Consider the following 13,256-nt stretch of genomic DNA (forward strand, 5'->3'; position numbering starts at 1 on the left):
TTACCATACGTCACTAAAATACACTAGAGGATTTAGTGTACAAAAAAAATAATAATAATTACATTTTAACATTAAATAAAAATACAATAACCATCAACAACATGAACTACCACAGGTTACTTAGAATACACAAAACTGATTTTGAGTGAGTAATACTTAATTACATTTTCTCAAGGATCATTCACAAACTTAATTACATTCCCAAAACTATAATTACACGTGAAATAGCTAAATACAAGATAGCAAAAATTATCTTCTAACAACTTTCATTTTGAGGTGGATTAGCATCTGTCGATTCTTTTCCAAGACCTGAAAAAAAAATAATATATAGAAGGGTGAGCTATATGCTCAGTAGGTGACACTTAAGACATACATCTTGTGTCCTTGTGAATCCAATCAAAGCATAGGCCAATGGGAAATGGAGATCATGCAATGTAGGGTTAAAACAACTTCAATGTCAATTCCAAGTGTAAACAATGCAATGCAATGAGATGCAATGCATGATATGTCACTCCCCATTTTTCATTTATCAAAACCATACTTTCCAACTGTTAATACAGCACGCCCTTTGGTAACCCCGCCGCGACACGAGAGGAGGATTGGCTAGTGTCCTTGACCCTTGGTAACCCCGCGGCGTCATTATGGGGCCCAACTAGCTCAACCACGCTAGGGCGACTCCCTAATCTCCTCTAGGCTATATTAACCTCCGACCCGTTGGTAACCCCGCAGCGACCGAGTTTATCAAAACCATTTCACAAAAACTTTTCTCCCAAAATTTCCGTTTTCAATTCAAAAACTGATTTATCCTATTTCATGCAACCCAATGGCGTGTACATGTATATGTGTCTCAAGCTTACAATATTATGGCATGTAGAAGTTTTACATTTTATAATTACTTCACAACTAAGCATATATCATATTCAACATCATCAATTGAGTCATCAACACATTAAATACAACAAAACTATCACCACAACATGCTTTTCACATAGAACAAATCATAATCAAAATCATGAATTTCTCTAGACATCAATTACACAATATTGAAACAATTAACTCTCAAATTAAGCATGTTTATCACACAAAGGAGATATAACTCACAATGGAACAAGAAGGAAGTGGATTAAGGGCCCCTACCTCAAGTTTGCACCAAAACCCTAAAGATGGGTCTCAATTTCCAACTCCAAAGGAAGGCTTAAAACTGAAATTGTTGGTATGAGTGCGTAGAGCTCGTAGTGGGCTTCGTTTTGCCTCAAATGGCACCTTAATCCGCCAAGAATTGAGAGAATAATCAAAGCTCAAAGATTGCCTTTCAAGTGGAAAGAAAAAGAAAAGGAAAACGAGAGAGAGAGAGAAGCTACGGGAGAGAGAGAATGTGTGGAGCAAGAAGTGTGGTCTCAAGACCATTTTAAGTGTGAGTGGTGGGTCCCACCAGATTTTCTTTTCTTTTCCCTTTTTCTTTTACTTCAATTCTTATACCACACACACACAAGTGAACGACACGCAAATACTATTTAATCCCCATAATTAAAAATGCACAATGCAAATGGACCCAACCACAATCCCGAACACAAACATGCGAAAAGACAAAAATACCCTTGTCTCCATGAATTATTGGAAAAATAAAAATGTAGAAACATCACAAGTAGAGGCATAAATGTGTAAGTTTACTCTACCATCCAAAAAAAAAATAATGATAATAATAATAGTGAAATCTTGAATTCCATAAACAAAGTGGGACAATTTCTTCCATGGGTGGATGGGCTATTAATATTTAATTAAATATTGAAATTTATGGCAACTCAAAATTCCTTACCAATACCGTGCTGCTTAAATTATTGAGAAGGGCTCTTGTAAGTTGTAACTCTAGCAAATAATTAATATTGAAGATTCAGTGGTCAAATTTAAAAAGTTTCACATTCATGCAGACGTGAGAATTTTAATGAGAAAACAAAAATACTTTAAATTTTTTTTCTAAAAATAAAAAAAAAAAAATTAAAAGAATCTTTATAAAAATATTCTCAGCCATTCATAATTTTTATTAATTGTTTACATAACATCAATGAACCTAATAAGTTTGGCTACTGTTAATATATTGAAATTAAGCCCCGATGAATATTTGTATTAAAACTAAACTTTTGACACTTCAGTTTCCATTTCGTATGATAGGATATTGCTGTTTCTATTTCTAGTATTGGGATACAGAGTTTTTGCCTTGTTACTTGAGTGTAGCACTCACACCCTCTACTTGCTGTACATTCATTTGGTTACAAATCACTCTTTATATAGAGTTTATATGCATGACTTAAACTCTACTATCTAGAAAACTCTTCTAAAATATCTAGATATTTAGAAGACTACGCAACTCTAGAACCCAATTCTGCGCATGCCAGACAAACGCCATGTATAGTACTCCTTAGCCCTCGTGTCTCTCTATTTTTCCTACATTCTATTTCGATCTATTTTATTTATGGGAAAAAAAAAAAAAAAAAAAATGGTCTATACTGTTTGACAATGCCAAATGTACACTACCGTCAATAGCTCCACTAATATGTTGTAACTTGTAATTTGCTGGTATATCTCCAACCTCACAAAAGTGAGGTGAAAGTTCAAATTCCCATTAGCAAATAGGCGTATTTTTGGGAAAAAATAATAACCAATATATTTAACTTATGAATAAATTGAGTTAATAAGGGCCTGTTTAGTAACACTTTTACTTTTCGATTTCTACTACCAATTTCTAAAATTATGAAGTAAAAGTGAAAATTATGTTTAGTAATATAATTTTACTTTTTATTTGTTAGAAAGTACTTTCAAATTTAATGAAAGAAAGAGAAAGTGGGGATTTGTTACTTTCCCTACCTTCTACACTACTCACAAGAAGTGTTTTCTCTACTGTAGCGTAAAAAAAAAAAAAAAAAAAAAAAAAAAAAACAAAAAACTCCAAAATTATTATCACCAATCGGTCCACGCTGCGTCCCCGACCATGGCCTCCCCACCATAGCCACTGTCACAACCATTTCTCTCCTCTCTCATAAGTTTTGTGAGGTCAGATCTTGAAACCCTAATAAATGGAATGAAGAGAGAGACTTTGGGATGAACTCCAGAGAATTCCAGCAAAACCGTGGCCGGAAGTGGTGATCGGAGGGCTCGCTGGAATTTGCAGAAACTTGCCGAAAGTTGCAGAGATGCGGAAAAAAAAAATAAATAAATAAAATAAAATGAGATTGAGAGACTTTGGGATGAACTCTAGAGAATTCCAGCTAAACCGTGGCCGGAAGTGGTGATCGAAGGGCTCGCCGAAATCTGCAGAAACTCGCCGGAAGTTGCAGAGATCCGGAAAAAAAATAAAATAAAATAAAATAAAATGAGAGAGAGAGAGACTTTGGGATAAACTCCAGAGAATTCCAGTTAAACCGTGGCCGGAAGTGGTGATCGGAGGGCTCGCCGGAATCTGCAGAACTTGCCGGAAGTTGCAGAGATCCGGGAAAAAATAAAATAAAATGAGAGAGAGATAGCAGGGAAAGCAAAATTAAAATTAAGGGGAGGTGAGAGAGACAGAACCAAGTTTTGGTGTCTTGTGGGGTGGGGTGAAGTGAGAGAGAGAGACGGAAGTGGAGGGTGATGAGAGAGACTGAGATGTGGTTGGGGTGAGGTGGGTCTGTGATGAGTGGGGCGATGACAGAGACTGATATATATATATATATATATATATAGAAAGCAAAATCAAAATTATAATTATTAAACTTAGTTTCTAATTTTTTACTTTGAAAATATTAAAAAGCATAAAAAGTTAATAAACATAATTTTACTTTATATTTCATTTTTAGGAATGAAAAGTATAATTTTACTTTTGAAGAAAGTAAAAATAAAAAAGTGAAAGCGTTAGTAAACGGGCCCTAAGTGAGTCACCTTGTCAAAAGGAGAAATTAGTAAGTTTTCAAACATACTAAGCATGAACATGTTGGTGTGAAAAAATACCACACTTGCACAGGATCATGACCAGTTGTATTTCTTGAAGTCTCCTGATTCCTTCACCATGCATGTGGTCCAAAATTGAGAATGGAACAAAAAAAAAAAATCGTAAATGAACATGTTTGCAAGTGACAACATTTTGGGAGGATGAGCAAGCATGCAGAGACAGACGTGCACACAGTTGCATATATGCTCTCGTGCGCACAAATATATACATATATGTAGAGGGAGAGAAACATATGCTTTCAGCATTGGACACAGAGAAACAGGTGCTTTCAGCATTGGACACAGAGAAACAGGTGCTTGCAGTTTTTGAACCAGAAGACCTATCAAAATGCTTCAATATTGAACTACTGGCCAACATGAGATTTCCAATAATCATATTTGGTCTTAAATCGAAGTCCATTTAGCATATAAAGGACCTCCTTAGAGGCCAACATTCCCAGAAGCATTTGAATCAATTGTGTTAGTACACTTCTGTGGTGAAAACAAATATGCTAAACCGTTCCAATTTTATCAAATATATAAAAGCAGAGGAATCGGAACTTTGATCCTAAAAGCACATAACTGTCATTTAATAGTATTCGTCACTACCACACATGAAGAGAATCACATTATTTTCTTGTGTGATAAAGTGCGCTATGTTGCATTGCACAGGAAATACACACTGGCCTAATTAAATAAAGTGTTAAGTAATACGAGAGCTTCTTTAACAGCCACAGTCCATTTTAATAGAGCTATTATACAGGCTTAGAAAAGATTTTTAAAGCCAGGGAGAGAATCACGAAATTCAGAAAACAGGGCATAGAGGGAGTATTGCCGAAGTTTTTCCACCTCATACCATGAATTCAGCACATTGTGGTTCTTGTCTGTACCTGAGAAAGCGAGCTGTATGCTAAAGCTGCAGTCAACAGATCCACCACTGCTCTTACACTTCGAGGTTCGTATTGCACAATCTTGGTTGTTCAAACATATAAAGGGCTCCCCAGAGCACTTTTTGCACCCAAATTTCTTCCAATACAAGTTTTGTAGAGTACCCTTTTGGAATTCAAGGACCTGTCAGAAAAAATAAAAAAAATTACAAGGTCAATGATATGTAGTGTAACAGAAAATTTTCTTTGTTGGTTTTCTGAAGAAAGTTAAAGAAGCCCAAGCTCAGTGGTATTACAAGAGTGAAACTTGTTATGGTGTTACTATTATCAGCAACTAACACTGGCAGTGATCTTGCTGCATATTGCCGTCCAGCAAATGCAACCATATACCCTCCAGACAAATTCTGAAATTGGAAATTGACAGAGGTCACGAAACTGAATCATTCATTTCAATTTATTCAAATTGTGTTACTGCCAATCAAACATAAAGTGTGTGTTGCTACGGTGAATGGAAATTGTTCCCCAAAATCAAGAACAACAAAAACGATAGATGTTATGACCACTACCACATTTGTTACTGTAAAAAGTCAGAGAACCGTGCATTCACTTCTATGCCTTTTATATACTACATATCATGGTGTCAGAAAGGCTAATTATATCATGGTGTCAGAAAAGCTAATTAAAAAAGCTCAGCAGCCAAATTTCTTCAAGAATTATGCTTCTTTAAGAAACAAATACTCTGGAATGCGGAACAAATTTATAACCGATGTGTTGCTCACGAGTTTACTTTGCATAATAAAGGGTGTTGAATATTATCATTTTACATGAGAAAAGATTTTAGAGTAGTGCCTCCATCTTTTATTCTGACTCTAAGCAGAATTAGTCCACTAGTCCGCGTTTTGAAGAACTCATTCTTGGAAAAACGTATTTGGTTCTCCTGTAAGCACCTTCTAAACTGGCTCTCTCCATGCCTTGGAGGAAAGAATTAAAAAAAGGTACTGGAATACACAGTTTCAAAGATATATTATTGTTTTTATTTAAATTATTTTTATCTTTTTGCTGGGGATTTAAAGATATTTAAAGATGATATTCTTATTTTTTTTCCCTTATCCCACGATTTGGTGACGAGGCAAAGGTAAAGATGGAATGCAAAAAATCATTCCCTGGGCTAACGAAGAATAAGACATTCTATAGGGAAACTAACGAGAGTTAAGTTGGGCCATAACCTCAGTAAAATCAAATCAAATTTTCTCTTTTTTTTTTTTTTTTTTTTTTTTTTTTTTTTTTTTTTGCTTTTTTTCTTTTTTCTTTTTTTATTACTTACTATCATCTCATGTTAATTTTGGTCTTGCCCTATTCTATGTTGGAACATCACACTTTCTTTCAAAATCTTCTTTAATAGTGCATTGATTGGTTTATGCTGCAATTCATCATATCATCTGTCAACCAATATACTATATATGTGGGATCTGATGTGTGCATCACAATCAGCTACCAATAACACACACACCCCCAAAAGAAAGATTGACCGCAAAACTGAATAAAAAAAAGTAAATTTCATAGGACACAAGTACAAAGTTCTCTTAAAAATGACCTTATTCAAGATATCTTTGAAGTCACGAGAGTATTTTAATGTACAAAGGGAAGGAGAAAGTCAATCTGACCATAACTAGCTAGATCAGAGTGAGAATGGGCACTCACGGCCTCCAACCGCCATGAGAATGTAGCTGCCACCTCTTTCTTGTGTGCCGAGCTAGGGGGAAATGCTAACATAATAATCAAAAATTGGGGCATGGTTTAAAGAGTATAATCTTGTTAAGATACTATATCTCTAGAAAAAATATTCTATAACCACATTGGGCACAAACTAAGACAAAATTGAAAAAAAAAAAAAAAAAAAAAATTAAATAGCATACCGGATCGAAGGTGCTGCTATCGATGGTGAGGAGAGTAATCTCATCAACCTTTGGCCTATAGACGGCGAGTTGAGCTTTACTACCAGATAAAGAGAGCCGTTGATCACAAGGTGATAGCTGAGTCTGATTGAAAAAGAACGATTCTCTTGAAGAATATGCAAGACCAAAGCTAAACCCATCCCATCTCTGAATCTTTGCATCTGAACAGGGATCAAATACACCATTTCTGTCCAATGCATCTGCACTAATCACTATCATCATCATAATCACTGCTATTATCTGTGTCACCATTGTTGTTGTCGTCATGGAAGCCACTCAATTGATGTTTATTAATCGATCTGTTAAGTTGTTTGAGAAAAAAAATAAACAAATCAATTCTTGAAAAACAGAAATGGCAATTAAAATTGATAATAAGTAATCTTTTTCAAGAATTAAAAACAATAACAAAGGCCTTTATATTGGAGTTGTTTACACTTTACACCAACATGATATAACAAAATCTAATTATACATATCCCAGCAACACAAATATTGCCCTGTTTATACAACATGTATATACATTAAATACGTTATATTCAAATCCAAAGTTTCTAAAAGATCAAAGAGGACGAAACTTACAATAATCTGTATGATCCTTGAGCAACGCAATCAGCTGATTGAATAATTCTCCTCTGTCAAAAACTTCCCGTGATATTAGTTAGTATGGATTTTCATTAATTTCATCAATGATTTTGGTATTAGTTAGGATGGATTTTCATTAATTTCAACAATGATTTAGAGAATGTAAAAGAAGAGAATAAAATAAATGAAAAAAAAAAAAAAAAAATGGTTTTAATAGGCAGGTCGGTTGTTTCGGCAGGCTAAGTGGATCCCGTCCCATAAACGGTTATGGAAGTTGGGAAGCGAAGAAGTTTGAAGTTAAAAAGTAACCCCACCTTTCAAGAAAAATTATTCTTCTAAAAATTAGGGTTTGTAAGAAGAAATTCTATATTTACCTAAATTTTCGTAAAAAGGTCAACTTGGTGTTTTTTTTTTTATTTATTTTTTTTTATCATTATGTATCAATTTAGATGAGGCATGTTGGCTTATAAGTATTAGTACGTACTGATGATCATTAATACAGAAGTATGGGGGAGATAGATGTTGATATAATTAGTAGGGGTGGGATTGCGCGGGGTAAGGAGTTCGCCCACACCAAACCTAAGGTTCTAACACCTTAGCTCACACTAAGACCAAATTTCGAAAACCCCATCACATTTAAGCCCACATATCACGTGAGTTTCATGGGTTTCTTGGATCATCCCAAATTTTAATATCGTACTAACAAATAAATATTAAAAGAAAATAAATGTTATATTCATCTGTCTAAACTGTCCAAAGGTGTAACAAAAATCAACAAATCTATGCATAGTATGTATCTTATAGCAATAATATGATCTCATATGATTAATCCGTTATTGATGATACTATAAATAATATAATTTTAAATGTAAAAGTTATATATTTTGGGTTCTTTGGATTTTTCGGGTATCTTGGGCTACTAAAACCTTTGTCCAAATCCCGTTCAAAATAAATTTAGACTCTAAATTTTTAACCAGTCCCATCTCATAGTCTCAAGTACCTTATCCATTTTCGTAAATTTTTTGGGCAGGAATCGAGTTACTCGGGCTAGTCTCATCCCTAATAATTAGTAGAATTGGCATACCCTGTTGGGCAAAATAGAGGCGAGTGAGTGGTGTTTTTTGTGATAAGCTGAATACCATACAATCTAAAACAAAAATTTTATAAAATAAATTATTAAAAAGAATGTATAAAGTATTTATGTAAAGGAAATAAAAATCTTAAGGTGGATTATAGGAGTGACTAGAAAAAAGATAAGTATTACAAACCAAAATGTGATAGAGAAAGTAGATGTGGTACTTTTTAGTGATAATATTATAGAAAGTAAATTTAGATAGTAATGATATATGCATAGAAGATCTATTGATGAATCCGTGGAAAGAGGAATATTAATTTGCATAAAAAGTACGAGGCAAAGAGGGTACTCAAAATTAATATGGAATGAAATCATGCAATGAAAATGAGATGACTTATAATAATTAAAAAAAGAAGAAGAGAGAATTCATATAACTGACTAACATGCTCTTAATTGGTCACTGATTAAATAATTTAGATCTTAGGTTCAGTTAAAACTTATTCCACAACTCAATCATTCAATAATCCAACCAAATAATAGAGTAAAGAAAGCCAGAAAATCGAGACTTGTTATAGCTTAATGCTATTCTTTTCTCCTTTCAGTATGAAAGTAGAGGGTTTAAGTCTTCCCAAGTGCACTATGATAGTTACTTAAAAAACAAAAAGTCACTATTTTTTACAGATGAAAAATGTTATTTGGGCTGAATCGGCTGATTAGGTCCATTGTTTGTCTATTTGCAAGGAAGTAGCATATATCGTGGTAGTCTTTTTCATATAGTTTCTGTTAATTAATTAGTACTCCCAATTAATTAGCTAGTACAAAAGGTCGTACGTCTAACAAAACAAGCCCAGAAGCTTAGTTCGGAATCAAAGCTCTTAAGTTTTAACTGTTCTGTTTTAGTTCTAATTTTCATCTCCAAAGATATCTTTTATGGATATTGAATAATGTAAAAATGCAAAACATTTATTGCCAAAGGTAAAGGATGAACCAAACACCACCACATTTTAATTGATTCAAATTATTTATTTTGATCCCTTATAGATCAAACATTAATACAAGTAGTCAACACTATATTAGCAGGTCCAAGATACCGGAAAGTATCAATAGGAACCTAAACAAATTAAGTTCAGACTACTCTTTATTTTCCTTATAGATCTATAGATATAGATATAAATAGATAGATAGATACTGCTAGAAGAACTTTAATATGTGACTTAGCAATCGAGATCATAGTCAGGGTCGACACCAAATTGTTTGCAGTACTCCTTGAAATACGCATCAAGAGCAATGACGGCGTCAGTGGGATGGTCGCTATGACCAGTACAGTCTTGCGGACGGATGATTTTGATTGTTTCCCCAAACCCTAGTTCGATGACATTGGGTATGTGTATCTTCGTCATCCAATACCCTAAGGCCGTCTTGAATGTGACAGATACGTTTGAGGCAATGTTAGGGTTCATTAGCCCATCATAGTAACCCTTCTTGGGTGCCAATGGATACTGTTGAATATAGTTTGTGTTGCAGTAGTCCATAGAGTTGCTAACCGGTACCTCAAAGATATTGCAAAAATCTGCACAAACAAAAGATTTTATTTATTGTAATATTTATAGCAAAGCTCTCTAATTAACTTTTGTGCCGTGCGCACAAGGACATATTTCTATCATTCCATGACAGCACTTGTACCAAAATATATATATATATTTTTTATTTTTATTAACTTTTTTCGATAATTGGGGTCACTTATACCAAAATGTACTACAACCTTTTGATTACTTTATGATATGCAAAAAAAAAAAAAAAAAAGAAGAAGAAGAAGAAGAAAAGAAAAAGGGTATTTGTAGATGTAAACGTGTGTAATAAACTCATGAAAGTCCAAAACTTGATGTATACTTACACACAGAAATGTGTGCACTAATAACACACACACACACACACACACACACACATATATAAACTATCACTGGAAAGAATAATGAGCTCTCTATATGTTACTATCGGATTAAAATTAGTTTTTGAGATCTGTAAAATTTCAAATTAATAATTTAATATGAATAGCTCATGGTCATGAGGGAGCTCTCTTGAAGTAGTACTCTAAATTTAATACACAAGAAGATTAATTTGTCTTGTGATACATGTAGAGCATGTGTGAATTCTTACCTAAAGTTTATTGTGTTACATATATATGTGTATATATATTATATATTCACCTAAAAATTTAAATTTAAAGAGAGAGAGGGAATGAAATCTTACGATCAGTTTCATATGTTGCATGTGCAAAGAAAGCTGCAATCTCATGCAAAGAAAATTTACGAGCTGCATTATCAGGACCAGTGGTGCCAAATTCAGGATAAAGATCGGCAGCTTCAAGAAATGCTTCTCTGGTGTACAAGCACACTCCGGGACAATTTCCTGTACCGGCTTGGTTGACGATGCCATTAAAGAAGTCTTCCGTCACAACATCAGCAACCACGATATCATTCTTATAGCAAGGACCAGCTTGGCAACCAAAGCCGCAAAACGCATTGCCAGTGTCACACTCCCCCTGATAACTACAACACTGATATGAGGCACATGAGCAGTCACCCACCACAGATTCAGGCAGATATCCGGCGAGGATACCGGCCAGAATGACTGTGATCAGTGAGGCCTTTTCTAAATTGAAAGCAATAGCCATGTTGAAAACAAGTACTGTTGTTAGAAAAGAAATGTGTGGTGTAATGATAGGGTTGTGAGGGAGGGGTATTTATAATGCATGCATGTGAAGCTAGCACTCAATTTTCTAGAATACAAGTGGCTAGACTGACTGAGGCATTAAATGCTTTATTTTATTTCGTCTTAAATGTAATTAAGTCGGTGTGTCCATTGTTCATTAAAGAGCAAGAAAATAATGCCTATTGTCCACATATACATAAATTATTATTATTATTATTATTATTATTATTATTATATATATATATATATATTTATTTATTTATTTATATGCTTCTAAGCGGTCTTGTGGAAAGACTCGGCAACTCTTTTATTTATTTTTTACTTTAATGTATTAAATAATTAATTTTATTTTTTACATGTCTCAAAAAAAATTGTTTCGTCTAATGATTAAAACATAAAAGCTCATGCATTTTTTCATGAAAGAGATCTGTTAGGAAAATTACTCATATGGTCTTTCCCTTTCCTAGTGGACCGGTCCATGGCTGACTAATAGCAGTAATTCTATTATATGAAGGTACGGTCTAATCAAATTTTTATAACTGAATAAAACAATCTTATTACATTCTACAAGCATACTAGTATTTTCTATTAGAGAAAAATTTAAGATGTAAAAAGACATCGACGCATGCTTTGTTTTTATGTAAACAGAGCCTAACTAAGGCCTGTAGAGAGTGAAGAAAAAAAAAATGAAAGATATTATTGATGTTCTGATATAATATTCAAAAAACTCTTGAATGTCTAGTTTGCCAACGTGAATCACAAGGGTTGTCCATAAGATTCGTTTGGCATATTCTAATTTTTTTTAGACCAAATTAATATCCAAAGCTTTCAGCTTCCGAGGCATAGAGAATATAATAGATCTTAAAAGTAAATAAAAAAATAAATAGACAGATGTGTTAAGGTTTCAATTTATAAAAATATATGTAAGAAACTTGACTATATACTTGCTCCTGTTCCGCGGCCATTAACACATAAATTTTTAAGCGTAAAGTTGTGCAATGGCACCTATTTTGTTAATACTCCAAGTTAACTACGATTAATTTCAAAATTTTGGTAGGTTCACAACAATAACAGATTTAAAACGCATTGTGTCATAGGAATGTGTTAAATCTACATATAGCACTTATCTCATTTATATCCAGGCGATGTGAGATTATGCATCTATAACTCACTCAATGTGGTAGGTACTAGTCCCATCTACACCCAGACGATATGTGATTGTACACATGTAGTTTACCCAAATTGATAACCTACTGGTGTTACCTGCATAAGCTCACACAAACCCTCCCACAAAGTTGCCACAATTACTCCTTTGGGGCCCAACGTCCTCATTGGTCACACTTTCGGTTGGGTCAGGCTCTTACACCATTTGTAATGATCCTGATCCTATTCAGACACAATATTATTTGTTTTTTGCTCCCTTGGATCAAAGACTTTCTGGGGGGGTCACCCAGGTATTACTTCAAGTTAAGCATGCTTAATTCCGGAGTTCTGGTGAGTTTACGACCATCACGATTTTAAAATGCGTTGTGTCATAAAAAGGTATTGAATCTACATATAGTACTTGCCCATCCACACTCAGATAATGTGGGATTGTGTACCTGTAACTCGCCCAATGTGAAAATTTACTGATGTTACCTGCACACGTTCACACATACCCATCCACAAGATCGCTACAATAGAAATATTTTTATTGGCAAAAAATATACTAACATTATTCGTAAACCTACTTTGCTCTTTTAAAAACTTAAACTCTCACAAGTCACAATCCATTTTAGAGTTAAATAACGGACCACCAGGCGTAGTAGAGAAGCAAAATAGGTAATTTAGATGAATCTGTTGCATTCTATAATACCCTTCGACAAAAAACAAAAAAAAAAACAAAAAAAACAAAATACAATCACGGGGCATATGGTGGAATGTTTATCTTCTATCCATTAAACCAGAAAATGTAAGGTTGAAATAATAAAGAACTTGCTATACTTCTTGTAAGTTATCTTTAGTTTTCTTGAAAACAATTTATAAAATTTATTATTTAAAATCCGATTTTGAAATGTCTAACACTAACCAACAAAATTGATTCATT

The 13,256-nt window shown here is 33.8% G+C and overlaps 2 protein-coding genes across 2 annotated transcripts; both read right to left on the reverse strand.

The window, feature by feature from the left end:
• Window positions 1-4,702: 4,702 nt before the first annotated feature.
• LOC132275425 (uncharacterized) lies at window positions 4,703-7,054 on the reverse strand. The gene is made up of 3 exons (XM_059776914.1): window positions 6,764-7,054; window positions 5,144-5,251; window positions 4,703-5,031 (listed from the first exon to the last, which is right to left on the reverse strand). The coding sequence occupies exons 1-3, from the start codon at window positions 7,052-7,054 to the stop codon at window positions 4,726-4,728; spliced, it is 705 nt and encodes a 234-aa protein (XP_059632897.1). The 3' UTR covers window positions 4,703-4,725.
• Window positions 7,055-9,400: 2,346 nt separating this feature from the next.
• On the reverse strand, window positions 9,401-11,178 carry LOC132301976 (endochitinase EP3-like). The gene is made up of 2 exons (XM_059799039.1): window positions 10,709-11,178; window positions 9,401-10,028 (listed from the first exon to the last, which is right to left on the reverse strand). The coding sequence occupies exons 1-2, from the start codon at window positions 11,130-11,132 to the stop codon at window positions 9,673-9,675; spliced, it is 780 nt and encodes a 259-aa protein (XP_059655022.1). The 5' UTR covers window positions 11,133-11,178; the 3' UTR covers window positions 9,401-9,672.
• Between the last annotated feature and the right edge of the window lie 2,078 nt (window positions 11,179-13,256).

This window comes from Cornus florida, unplaced genomic scaffold, assembly GCF_030987335.1.
Source record: "Cornus florida cultivar Cherokee Brave unplaced genomic scaffold, ASM3098733v1 CherokeeBrave_3.0.0_Hap2_Chr01, whole genome shotgun sequence".
In the NCBI taxonomy this organism is placed as follows: domain Eukaryota; kingdom Viridiplantae; phylum Streptophyta; class Magnoliopsida; order Cornales; family Cornaceae; genus Cornus; species Cornus florida.

Coding starts and splice junctions, on each gene's coding strand:
- LOC132301976 (XM_059799039.1), bottom strand. CDS start 11,132: ATGGCTATTGCTTTCAATTTAGAAAAGGCCTCACTGATCACAGTCATT. Junction 10,029..10,708: donor TGCAACATATGAAACTGATC/GTAAGATTTCAT, acceptor TTGTTTGTGCAG/ATTTTTGCAATATCTTTGAG.
- LOC132275425 (XM_059776914.1), bottom strand. CDS start 7,054: ATGGTGACACAGATAATAGCAGTGATTATGATGATGATAGTGATTAGT. Junction 5,252..6,763: donor ATAGCAGCACCTTCGATCCG/GTATGCTATTTA, acceptor TTCCAATTTCAG/AATTTGTCTGGAGGGTATAT. Junction 5,032..5,143: donor CCATAACAAGTTTCACTCTT/GTAATACCACTG, acceptor TTTTTCTGACAG/GTCCTTGAATTCCAAAAGGG.